Source organism: Pteronotus mesoamericanus, unplaced genomic scaffold (assembly GCF_021234165.1).
Source record: "Pteronotus mesoamericanus isolate MK-2021 breed Mesoamerican mustached bat unplaced genomic scaffold, CSHL_Meso_final contig_73, whole genome shotgun sequence".
Lineage (NCBI taxonomy): Eukaryota > Metazoa > Chordata > Mammalia > Chiroptera > Mormoopidae > Pteronotus > Pteronotus mesoamericanus.
In genome coordinates, this window is record NW_026555245.1 from 9,714,727 (window position 1) to 9,728,022 (window position 13,296).

Below are 13,296 nucleotides of genomic sequence, written 5' to 3' on the forward strand. Positions count from 1 at the left end.
ATAGAAAGCCATTAAATGCAGTTAAATATAATTCAGGGCAGATTGTGTTCATTATGATTATGGACTCTGGAATATTCAAGAAAAAAGAATATAGGATCAAATACATAATTGTAAAATATTAAAAAAAACCTAAAAACATGGACATGTCTGGTCTATTGATACTCTGTTTAGAAGATAAACACAATCTTCTAAAATAATTGAAAAACTACTGCTCTTGGCATTGTGGGTCTTTCTACTTTAGAAAGAGAAGAAGTGATGGGAGGTGTTGATAGGTAGATGACTGGTAGGGAAAGAATAAGAAAAGGCATTTTTAGGTTCTTATTGGTAAGGAAACAGGAAGGATAGGTATACTGGCTCTGCGTGTGAGAGTTACAAGACCCATCCCTGCTAGGCTCCAGAGATACTAGAAGAATATCCCTGCTACTTTTTAAGGCTTTTCCCCTTTACCATGGGACACCCAAGGACTTATGGGTCCTTTTTCTCTTTTTCCTGAGAACAAAACCATGAAACTGGAGTAGGTAATGAAATACTTGGCTAATGGCATTGAATGGAACTCCAGTAAAGCAACATTTTGGACGAGGGCAATCCTGTGTGATTTCTGACTATGTCTGCTCTTAGGTTTAATTCCAACGTATGCAAAACTGGGAGAGCTCAGCAACAAAGAAAATGTGAATGTGACTTTGAACAAAGTTCATCAAGGGAACGCAGAGTATCGTGTAATTTGAAATTTGTCATCTTTTGATTTAAGTTCAGCAAAGAAAAAACATTCTGGGAGAAACTACTGACAACAAACAATGTATCTTTATAATCAAAGGAAAATCAACAGTATTGAATGGCAGGATTTGGTCAGAAAGAAATATAATTACACTCTGGCATGCTGTTTATTTTAGCTTTTACAACAAAGCAAGGTTTGACGAACCTGAGGAGCATTTCACAACCATTTACTAAACAGTCTCCAATTCCAAAAACAGTTTATAATAATTTTATGGCACATACAACATGCATCAAATACTCTGTATTGTTTAATAACTAAATAAGACACTGCATCATTTTCTTCATGGTTCACAATCATATGTTCATCTCCTTTTCACTTGAGAAAGTCCATTAACATTAAGGTTTTTGAACAAAAACCAAGGAAAAGAACCCATGACCTTATTTTTATTAATGTGCCACCATGACTTTTCTTCTGATGAACTATATATTTAAAAGAATTATTCTCATTTGACTAACTATAGAGAAAGCAAACCGGAAACTTTCAATCTGTTACCAACAGGACAGGTTACTACTGGGTTAGACTTTAGGATACATATATTTATTGGGGGAGGGGCTATCTGTTCTGAAGCATAACTCCTATTTAACGTAGTGGGAATTTTGTTTATTTCATATCACCAGTGAGTGGAAAGTTGGTATTGTTAAGGCTTTGAGAATATTCCTTTAACGTTCAGCAATCTATTAAAAATATGACCTGGGTAACACGAGTAGATCCTGTGGAGATGGCTTGAGGGTGTATTTATAAGGCTTCGGAGTTCTGAAAAGGGCTTCCTCTTGTGTGGTATGACACTCATTCTTTAAGCCTTTCTTTAGAGGAGGCTTGAGAGGGTATTATTTAATTTGTATTATATTATATATAAAAAATTGTTTTTTTATCTTCATGCTATGTATTTGTAGTTCAAACCTATTCTTTATAAAAATAAGGAAAAATATCAAAATATTTATCTGTAAAAAGAACTTCATGTTTCTAAAGAAACCACCACGAAAGTTCTCTTGATACTACTGAGGCAGTGTTTGATTTGATCATTGATGTAATCACTTCCTATCACTGACTCAGGGAGTTTGAAGTAAGCATGAGAAGAGTTTAAAGTGTAAACTAGGAACATTGAACTTAGCTCCATGTGAAGGCTAAATACGAGCAATTTCTCCACCATTGCGGAGAATCATCTGGAGCAAATATTTAAGATTTATAAAATAAATATTTCTTTTATAAAGTAATTAGAATTTTACCTGATGCATGATTCAAGTTAGAAAACCAGATGGAGCCCCAAAGAGTTGAAATCTTTTAATCACATAGCTGTTTTACTTAATTCTAACTGACACATTTTTTTTTTATGTAATTGAAATTACTTCTGTACTATTCTTCCCCAACAGGTTTTGAAAGGTACAAAGTGGCCACTGTAATGATTAATCACTGTGTGTCTTCAGGCAGTGTTCTCCGTCACGGGCTTGGGGAAGGCTCTCTTGCTTCTTCTAGTTTTGATAGGATCCACTGTTGTGAGGAAATAAAGCAATACTTGCTTACTTCAATGAACTTGCAATGAAACTCAATATGTAATGAACAGAAATCTAAAAGTTGACTTCCCAGTTTAGTTAGGTGTAACTCATAGCCAATAATTAAACTCATCCTGTCTAAGAGACCATTTACTCACTTAAATGGCCCACATGGCTCAGGGTCAATGGTACTGAGTTTTATTTAACAGTAAGAATAATGTCTTTCTAAGGTCATTATTCTTAGATGTTCATCTTCAGAATAAGAAAAGTAAAATGAACTATCCTGAGAGACAGGGTAATTTGGCAACTAGACTGAATAACTCTAGCATGTGTGAAAATTACCTACATAAAATTCTTTCCAATCTGTACCAATTATGTATCACAAACTTTCATGACTCCATACATAGTATTCCCATGACTCAGTGGGAATAATTACATATTCTACCAAGGGTAGTGGTAGCACAGCAACATTCTTGAACATTTTAGTTCTCATAATAATAGTATTTTCTATTTTGAAGAGATTTGAAATTACAAACATAAAATGCAAATGTAATACAAAACTTTCTATCAGTAATGTTTATTATCATTGGGCCTATATGACAGATAAAAGCCTTGGAGGTCATACTTAGATTAGCCCATTATGATAAAACTTTGGCAGAGATACCTGTGCTTCTTTAACTTAAGGAGAACCTAGTGGGAATAGTTCTTGGTAGGATAAGGACAGAAAGAGAACTGAGCTTAGCAGCCTTCTCTGGATGTTTCTGGCAGAGCAGGAGATTAGAAACAGTCCTTCTGGGATAAAACAACACAGTGACAGAGACTAAATGGAAAACTTATTACACCGAAAGTGAAACAGGTGGTAACGTCCTTCAGTGATATGAAAGAAGACAGCCTGAAGGTCATGCCGTTATCATGCTCTAGTCTGTCTCCCTGTTCCAGGCAACACGCATGTCGAGGCCCCAGTCACTTTATTCCTCCTTTCAGTTCACTGCTGTTAGTGCGCCAGTGTTGTCTTATATCACAATGTCTGGGTAGAAACTTGCATGATACATACTAAGTGGTCCAGTGTTCCTGGTTTGGGGTCCAGATGTGACAAGGAAACTGGTAAATAGTCATGCCCAACTAGGACAACACAGTATGAGGGATTCAGTAAATATTATATGTTTCATGACACAGTGAGTAAAACTCAGTATCAGAAATAGTATCTCAGCTGTGATTAATGAGGTAGATAATCAGTTTGCAGTCTTCCTTCCCTGACAACTCACATCCTTGTAATTGCCATAACCCCAGTCCTTGTCAATTCCTATCATTCCTGTTTTAAAGAGACTAAGGTTAAATGACTTTCCCAAGCTCCTACAGTCAATAAGAAACAAAACCAATATTAAAACCCAGATTTTCTGACTATAGGCTTGGCTTATTTTGTTATGTGCCAAGCTACAGCAATTTACACACACACACACACACACACACACACACACACACACACACACACACTACCATAGCCTTGCCTAGCATGGCTCAGGTGGCTGGGCACTGTCCCACAAGGTGAAAGGTCACCAGTTCAATTCGCGACAGGACATGTGCCTGGGTTGCCGGCCTGGCCTCCCCGTTTGGGGCACATGTGAAAGGCAACCGATCGATGTTTCTCTTACACATCAATGTTTCTCTTCCTCTCTTCTTTCCTTCTCCTTTCCCCTCTCTCCAAAAATAAATACTTTAAAAAATTTAAAAATCACCATAGCTATACAGTAGAGAAATGTGGGGCCAGCCTTTCCCTGCTAGAGCTAGTAGATTAGCATTAGAATAAAATAATTTCTTTTGTTTGACTTTTACACAAAGTACTACACTTAGGGTTTGAAATAAGATGGAGCCATCTGATTTGAAAAACAAGTAGGTATGTTATATTCAATCTAATGAAAAGTAGTTTGGGGGAAATATTATCTAGTTACTATATTAAAACTGTCAAAACACAAAAACAATTAAAAACAAACAAAACTTATCTGTCTTAAAACAAACAGTCCAACTTTCATGACTTTGAAAAGCAAAGCTCCTATCTGTTTATGTAAAAAATTATATTTACCTTAGCATCCTCTGGAGTCTTAAAGTTAATTATTTTTCCAAACTCTTTGGCATGGAATACAGACTTCACTCGTTCCTATAAACAGAATAAGTGACTTCATTAATATGAAAGTCCAGCTGTAGAAACATGATAAAGAAATGGCACACAGTTTCAGAAATCAGTGCTTAAACCATCCATTTTACACTAATCATACACTTTTTAAAAAGCCAAGAATGGGAAACCAAGAAGTTTCAAACACAAATTGAAAAAAAAAAAAGACTAAATGCTAAGACATTCATTATCACTAAACCTAGGTTACAAAGCTTTAGGTGAGATTTTATTGCTAAAGCCATAAAGGGTTCATACAGAAGATGGAAAGCAGACAAATTTGGGAGAAGGGCCACTGTTCTTCCCTTTAAAAAACATCTCAGGTAGTTCTTGATATCTGGCCATAGAATTATATGATTTAAGCTAAAAAATAACATATATACGTGGGTACAAACATAAACACATGGTCAATGGGTGTGTGTACGTGTTTGTATGTATATATGTAACTTCTGACATTTTAAACTAATTATTCAATAAGAATGTAGCTTAAGGATCAAAGAAATCAGGATCAAAGAAAATATAGATTCTGTATGATTGTCTTCCGCTTTTTACACTCCCTCAGGTATTCTGTTCAGTGTTTGTGGGGAGAACTGCCTAATGTTGGATATTAAACATTAGAGGGACAAATAGAAAGAATGGGTTATTGAGGAGCAGGGTGGCATTTATTGCTATTAACTATGGGTAGGGTCACAGAAGAAGCAATATGGAGTTTATTAGTCTAACAATTCCTGTAAGTTACTCCAATCTCCATACAAATACAGATTCCAGAATCAGATTCTTTTATTAAAAAAAAAAGAATACAATGTCTTATGAATATGTAGAAGGGGAAGAAATCAAGGTGATAAGTTTATCCTTGGAGAGAGAAAAACATGAAAAAAGCCAAGGAACCAACATAGGCTAGACCAGAAGCTACTAGCCACTACCCATTATTTCCTCTGTTGGCCGCAGGGCCTTTCATTTTCTGAGTGAAATTAGAGAAATTCTCAATGGGAAAAGTTAGTCTAGCATCCCCAGGAGCTAATATCCAGTCTACTCCCCTATGTCTTTGGAATGAGGGGTAAGATTGGAAAAATGGTATTCACTGGTTAAACATAAGGCCCAGGGCAGATTTGTTCTAGAGGTTATCCCAGAAGGTATCTGTTGATTCTGCCTGCCTGTGTTCAATATCCCTTTACTTCTCACCTTTTCTCACTCTAATACCTGATGGTCCCCCAGGAACCCCCCTGACCAAAGTGACTGATTCAGAAATAAGCAAGTGACCAAAGGTGACCCAGTGAGAAGCTTTCATTCGGCTGAGCCGCCCGGCTGTGAGCCTGGAGCTTCTGCTGGCCACCGTGTCTCCAGAGGGTAGCCTGCTGGAGAAGGAAGCCAAGGCTGAGGAAAGAAGAACCCAGAGACGGGGGTGGCAAGGAGCGGGAGAAGGGCGCGGAAGGGAGAATAACCGCTGATGACATCGTCTGAGGACATCTAAGTATAAGATGTAGACCTAAGATTTTTCAGGTACATGAGTTCATTAAATCCCCCCAAATCAAAACATAACAAAAATAACAAAAAACTTACTTGGGTTGAGTCACAATATTTGCTAATACAGCCAGTGCCAAAGGGGCCCTCTATATAGGTAACTCGGCAAATATCTTGAGGCCAAATAACTTTATCCTGTATCACATATGCCTACTATATTACTATACCATATACTACTGTATCCTACAATACCTAGTGTGATCATTACAACTTAGAATGGATATTGAGTCATTTGATTTACCAAATGACTAGAAATTCACTGTATTTTATATCAACATTCAAGTACCAGGCACTGTGCTGGCTGCTGGTAATCAAAACAGAAAAATGGTCTCTGCCTTCAGAATTACAACTGAATTGGGATATCTTTAAAAAGAGAGAGAACTATCAACTATCAGCGGTCATTTTCAAGTGTTCTTTTGTGAGATTTTCAAAGAAAACCATTCTGTAGGGCACTGCTGGGAATTTTGAGATATACAAATGATTTGCTCATTTTAGTGCTTGGACAGCAAGCAGTGAAAAGGTTAGGTTCTATTACTGAATATAAAATAAGAGCCCAGGAATGTGGTAGTCAATGTAATAGCACATTAAAGTAGCATATTTTTTTTCATCCTAGCTTTTTCTTTAAACCTGAGTGAGACAGCAGGTGTAAAGAAAACCATATGAAGATAAAACAACATCTATAAAAGAGGAAACTTGGAAAAGTAAAGAAGACTATTTCAATGTGTTATTTTCAGTTTCCAATTTAAAAAAAAAAAATCTATTCAACATACCTTTGCCTCAATGCGCAATCTTCTCCCATGAACAATAAATGGCTCTTTGGTAAACTCATCAAAACTGTACTGCCACTCACAGGTAAGCTGTCCAAATGTTCCTTTTGTTACAAATAATACACCACTGCAGAAAAAAATCCACTTTAAAAACCAAGGCACTTATATCTGTAATATAATACTATCTGGATACACATTCTTCACACATGTACACAGAATGTTCACCAAGGCTATTCTGGGTCATAAAAATAAACTTAATGAATTTAAAAGAACTGAATCTTACAAAGTCTGTTCTCAGACCACAATGAAATTAAACGAGAAACTGATAACAAAAATATAAGAATATTTCTAAGTGCTTGAAAATGAGCATACTTCTAAATAATCCACGGATCAAAGAATCTTGAAATTAGAAACTATTTTGAACTGAATGAGAGTGAAAATACATCATAACCAAATCTGTAGGATGCAGCTTAAGTAATGTTAGTGGGGAATTTATAGCACAACATTTATTAGAAAAAATAAAGTAGTTATGATGTCAAATATATAAGGTACTTTATAAGAAATAGGAACAATTTGCAGTACCAATTATCAACCAATATTTTGGGGAAGTTTCATGTAATTCATACTGTAGAATAAATGCTTTTATTACTAAGACTCCATGTAATATGTTTATCAACCTACATCAGAAAGAGGTTTTTAAAATTAATTATGCCCCCCCCCCTATTTTGAGGGAAAAAATAAAGCAATGAAAATGTATTCTGTCTATAGTTATTCTATTTAATCCTCTCTTCAAAGGCCTTTTTCCTCCAAGAAAGATGTCAATTGTAAGTGCAACCAGAGGTTTCTTTAAGTAACATATACAGGGTCTGGCACAAATAATGCCCATTTTTTTGTTACAAAATATTTTATTACAAAATCATAAGGATGTAATTCTGTAACATGACAATATCACACTCAAGCACATCACATGACATTTTAGGTGAAATGTTCAAATTAAAAATATAAATTATTACACCCATATTATCACGCTATCAACCATACTCAAATAGGTGTTGCTTATGCCAGACCCTGTACATTAAGTTAAGCAATTGAGTTAAAGAAAAAGCAGGCTCCTGGCTAGAATGGAAGAGAAAACTAATCAGGATTTATATTTCTTGCCTTAGTCTTCTGTCTCTGATACCCTTTTCCGCCAATCCTGGGTCATGGGGCCATGACACAAACCCTACTGGTCCTCTGGTACATCTTGAAGCATAGGAATAATCAAAGGCAGGCTAATCCTGCAGCAGGTACCTAGGACTCCCTCTCCTTATTCAAAGGCCTTTTACTCTCAAGTCTGAAACTTGGAAAGAAGGAAATCCTAAGAATAAATATCACCTTTCAATTAATCACAACTAAGTCACTTCCCTTACTCTGTCAAGGTTTATGTAACCTCATTTAAAGAGTTCCATGTCAAAATAAGGTCATGCATTTAAAAAAGAAGAATCATATATTTAAAATATGTTGCAAGATTTATAAACTAATAAACTGACTCTTGTTTAACTCGAATGTATCATGTTTCCTTTAGCCAGTGAGAAAGAGGGTTAATAAAAACATGATTGAAAATTGCTATGAACAAAGTAACTGCTGAAGCATTGTCTGCAACTACAAAAGTCTAGAAACAATTTTTGATGTAAATTACATTACATACTAGTAAAAGAATAATACTAGGCAGTCTTTTACAAATTAAGAGATCTCCAGTTGTTGACAAAGAATAATCTCTAAGACATAGATCTAAAGTAAAAAACTAAAACAAAGTACAGAGCTGTATATATAATAGAGTCCATTTACATTAAAATATGTGGGCTTGCATAGGCATAGAGTATTTCAGGAAGGATTAAAAGGAAACTAGTAAAACTAGTTGTTTCTCACATGGGGAAAAGAGGAACTGGTATCTGGGATGGAACAAAGACTGACTTTTACATACATACTTTTAATGCTGTGTCGGTTTTTTGTATAAATAATTAAGGTAGAGATGTAAATTTTAAACTCATAAATTAAAATTAAAAATATCAAAAATAAGTTTGATAGTCAACTTGAACTAACAAGATTCTTATGTAACTTCACCTTTTCGATAATGAACAAAATCACACAGGTTTATTGACCACTCCTTTCTATATAGCCATAAGCTCTCGTCTTCTGCTACATTTTCGCTCTCTGCCACCCAGAAATCTCCATATTAAAACTGCACTTGCTCATTCTTTTTCTCAGTAGAAAATAGTGACTCCTGCAAACACCTGCCCTTCTGAGGCTCTGCCTCTGTATTTTTGCATGTGTCCTTCAGCTGTCTACGGGTCTGTTTGGAATTTGGCTGTAGCTGGGAGCATGCTCATGAACAATTGATGCATTTCCAATGTTGTATCTGAGGCAGGACTGTAAGAAGCCAGGGAAATTCCTTGGCAAGTGGAATGGGGAAACTGAGACAGAGAGCTGACTCAAACTGGCCTCATCCAGCATCCTGACTCGCCTGCCTCCTTCTCCCTTGCACAACCACTTTTTTAAGGATCAAACCCTTAGGACAATGAGGTTCCGATCAGTATGAAATAATCTTAGGAAGAAAGCTTCAGATCTGTTGACCACAGAGACAGAGTTTTGATCAAACTAGAGATAATATCAAGGCCTCAGCTGTGTTTCAGATCCAGGCTCAGCAAAGCAGCAAAACCAGACAAAGCAACGCCAGGGCTGACATGAAGACCAGAAGCAATGACCAATAACCCCCTACCCTAGCACTGACCATGAACCTGACCCTGTATGTTCATTTGATGAATTTGACCTCCCCTAAAATTCCTGCCTTTAGAAAAAGCAGACAAAAACCCTTAAGACAAAGGACCCAGTGTGCGCCCTCTCTCTAGACCATGCCTGTGCCTTCCTCCTTCAGGCATGTATCTTGGCTTTCTTTCTCCTAATCTTTAAGGAGATTTTCTTTCTTTGCCTCTGTAACTTGTTTCCTGAGTCTATGCAGCTCAGCGGGCTCACTACTTCTGCCTCTGTGACTTTCTCTCTAAAAGACCAAGGCAGCTCTCTGAGTGTTCTGCTCGAAACTTCTCTTTGAGTATATTTTCATTTTGCATGCTAAATAAACTTTCTCTTGAATAGGAGTTCTTGACTCTAAATTCTTTCTTTGCCAAACTCCAGAACTGAGAGCAGCTTCGCTGCTAACACATCTACTATGTGAGTGCATCATATGTATTCTAATGAAGAGAAACCACTAGAAGACTACTGACTCCTGGGGTAACTTGAAATTGTGTACTTTTCAGAGGGGGAGATGGAACAGTACTGCCTACTCTTGAGAGAACAGTTTTATTGAAATTTCTGTATCAGTCTGAATTGGGTGAAATGAATTCAAAATTATTTAACTTATAATTACATCTGTGCATTGCTATGTATTTACCTGGATTTGAGCACAAAGCTAAACACAAATTTATGTAAAGTCTTAGGTATGAGGGTAAGAGGACCAGAGTTAGCAGGAGACAGTGGGAGTATCTGGAACAAAAGGTGAGTAACGAGTGCTTACTTAATGAGTGGCTGTTAGTTAATCCCTTACCAAATAACATTATAGAGAGAAGGTTACCTTTTGGTTATCATTAACATATCTGTTTTATTGATCATGACATGGGTAAAATATTTGTATTTTGCAAATCTTCCATTTTCTATGACCTAAAAAAAGGTGAGAGAGAAAAAATCAGTAATTATTCCAATTGTAATGTAAGTAATCCCTTATGATCTTCTAAAACCATTTCTCAATTGGGCAAGTCATTAACATATTTATATAGCAAATATATCATCAGAAAATTGAATATTCATAAAATAATTGCTGCTTCCTTTTGAAAAGCACCTATCTGCATCGCTTTACTCAAGATTACTCAAGTGCAGCTATACCAATCTTCAATGCTGGAATTTTAGAAAATATTGTTAATACCTTAGAAAGTTTAGATTGAAACAGTAAGTTTACTATTAAACTATCACATTCACTTTATCTTGGTAAATATATTAGTATATGATCACATCTGTATACCACATGTAAACATATGTACATAAACATACATATCACATAAATTACTTAGTTTCCACTCTGCCTCTTCCCTAGAATTTCCCTATCTGCCTTACAAATATGCTTTTCTTTGTCAACCTCACAACTCATTCAAAAAAAAAGGAGCAGGGGCTTCTTAGACAAAGAAGGAACTCCAGGTCCCAGGTCCTAATTAACCTAGGCAGTAGCCTTTCAGTTCATTCTCAAGACTGATGACACATTTTCTACCTGTGACACTCTCAACAATTCTTTGTCCCAGAATATATAAAGATAACTATATAAACAGAAGAAATTTGTACATTTTAAATTCTGTCCTGAACACTACTGTTTGTTCTGAGGATGAAATTACTTTGGCTATTTAAAATACATAAAAGGCTAGACTACTATTTTGAAGAAATCCCGAAAGAGAATATAAAGATTTTATAAAATTATGTTCCTTGAGGCTATATTTAAAAAAACTAAAATTATTTAGCCTGGAAGAAAGGTAACAAGTCAACTACTTAATAATCTTGGTAAAGAAACCTGATAGGAAAAAATAGTCTTCATTTCTATTGGAGACGTAAGTTAAAAAAACAACAAAAACCCAACTATGAGGCATATAAATTAATTGCATGCAACAATTTTCTAACCTCAAAGATTATAATATTGAGCAAAGACCATCTTTACTATTTCCTGTAGTAGGTAGGGCAAGTTAACACAAATTTCTTGAATTATGAATGAAAAATGGACACAACCATGGACTCAGAAGAAATTAATAAGACTTATTAGGCTATAAATTATGTAAATAGATTTGAAAAACTAGGCAAAATAGGTCCTGTTTTGAGAAAATATACATTATTAAGAGAAAGAAGCATCAAATATTGGAGAAAAAGAGTAGAAATTATTTGCAGATGAGATCTATCTGGGAAACCCAAGTACACAATATCCAGTAACTTTATTTAATAAACACAATAATTAACTTGAAAAATGAAAGAAAAAATCCTGTTTTACAAGTGTAATAAAAAAGAAATTTATATGTAAGTTTAACAACATGGAGAATTTATGTGATAAAAGCTATAACACTCTATTGAGAATAATAAGAAAATTTGAAAATGGAAATCCATGTCTTATTCTTGGATACATAATAATAAAGACATTATCCCCTCATTTTTATTTACACACAAACTCTCCCCCGACCTGCCCAATGTGATTCCAAGATGGTGTGTGTTAGTTTGTTTTGGGGAGGGAGAGAAGTGATTTGACAAAATTATGCTACAGTTTATCTAGGAAAAAAGCAATAATATCCAGTAAGTTATTAAAGGAGAGTAAGAATTACTCTACCAGACATGAATACAATTTATAACTTGCAGAAGTGAAACAATTTGGTGCTGGTAGATGTTACATACGGACATATCATAGAAAGAATACAGATTCCAGAAATTGCCCAAAATGCACACAGGACTTTATACAACTCTATATTTACAAACACAGGGATTTATGAAATCAAAACAGCATTTCAAGTTCCTAGACAAAAGCATGTATTATCAGATAAATGGTGTTTCATGCAACTAGCTGGCTAAAGTTGGATCCCTACTTCTCTCCATATACCAAATTAATTTCACATGAATCACTTATTTAAGTATATAGAACAATACTATAGAAGCACTAAAATATTTCAATAATCTTAAAAGTGGAAAAGGCTTAAATATAAAATACAAAGTCCATAGAATTTAATGTAAAAAAATCCTAAGCACATGAAAATCAAACACTATTAAGTGGCAAAATAATAAGCAAATAGAAATAAAATAACACAAAAAATGAATAATTTTGGAAAACATTTGTCAATACAGAGATGTAGAGCTAATTTCATATACAGAGAATTCAGGGATATTGGTTTATTTATATGTGTGAAATTTATGAACAGTTCAGCAAAACACAAATAAATTTGACCAATAAACATATGAGAAAATGCTCAATTTAATTCAAAAATCAAGAAAATAAAAATCAATTAAACGTAACCTCGTAACCTTTGAGTCTGCAATTCCACTGCTAGGATTTATCTTATGCAAAAGTATCCTAAGATATACATGTAGAAATCTTCATGGTAATATTGTGTTAAAAGCAAAAAATCTAAATGTTCAGTAATAGGGGACTATTTAAATAAATTATAGTATAGCCATATGATAGGACATTATATGGTCAGGAAAAAGAAAAAGGCAGATGTGTGTAGAGATATAGAAAAATGTGCAACATATATTAAGTAAAATTACTGAGAATGAATTGAGGAGAAAAGCAGAAACAGATATATGTATACTTATTTATATATGCACAGAAAATTTTTGGAAGGGTTGGTACTAAACAATCTTCACTGCACTTATCTCTGGGCTTGGGAAGGGTAATAGAGGCAATGGAGGTGAAGCTTTATGTTTAACTTAACATCCTTTCGTTTCAGTTTTGTGGCTATCTGAAAATAAATTGGCTTAAAAGTATTTACTTTGTTTTACATGGCCAAGTTTTAAAATCAAGAATAC

At 34.9% G+C, this 13,296-nt stretch overlaps 1 protein-coding gene across 2 annotated transcripts in view; it reads right to left on the reverse strand.

Annotated features, from left to right (window-relative positions):
• Nucleotides 1-229: 229 nt before the first annotated feature.
• Nucleotides 230-13,296, reverse strand: part of VPS13A (vacuolar protein sorting 13 homolog A) — a 217,821-nt gene continuing 204,754 nt past the window's right edge. For both annotated transcript variants that reach the window (XM_054583005.1, XM_054583003.1), the window contains 4 exons: nucleotides 10,328-10,413; nucleotides 6,724-6,847; nucleotides 4,346-4,420; nucleotides 230-2,263 (listed from right to left, as the gene is read on the reverse strand). In XM_054583005.1, the coding sequence (XP_054438980.1) occupies nucleotides 2,213-2,263; nucleotides 4,346-4,420; nucleotides 6,724-6,847; nucleotides 10,328-10,413 (336 nt within the window). In that variant the 3' untranslated portion in view covers nucleotides 230-2,212. The remainder of the gene's footprint in view (nucleotides 2,264-4,345; nucleotides 4,421-6,723; nucleotides 6,848-10,327; nucleotides 10,414-13,296) is intronic.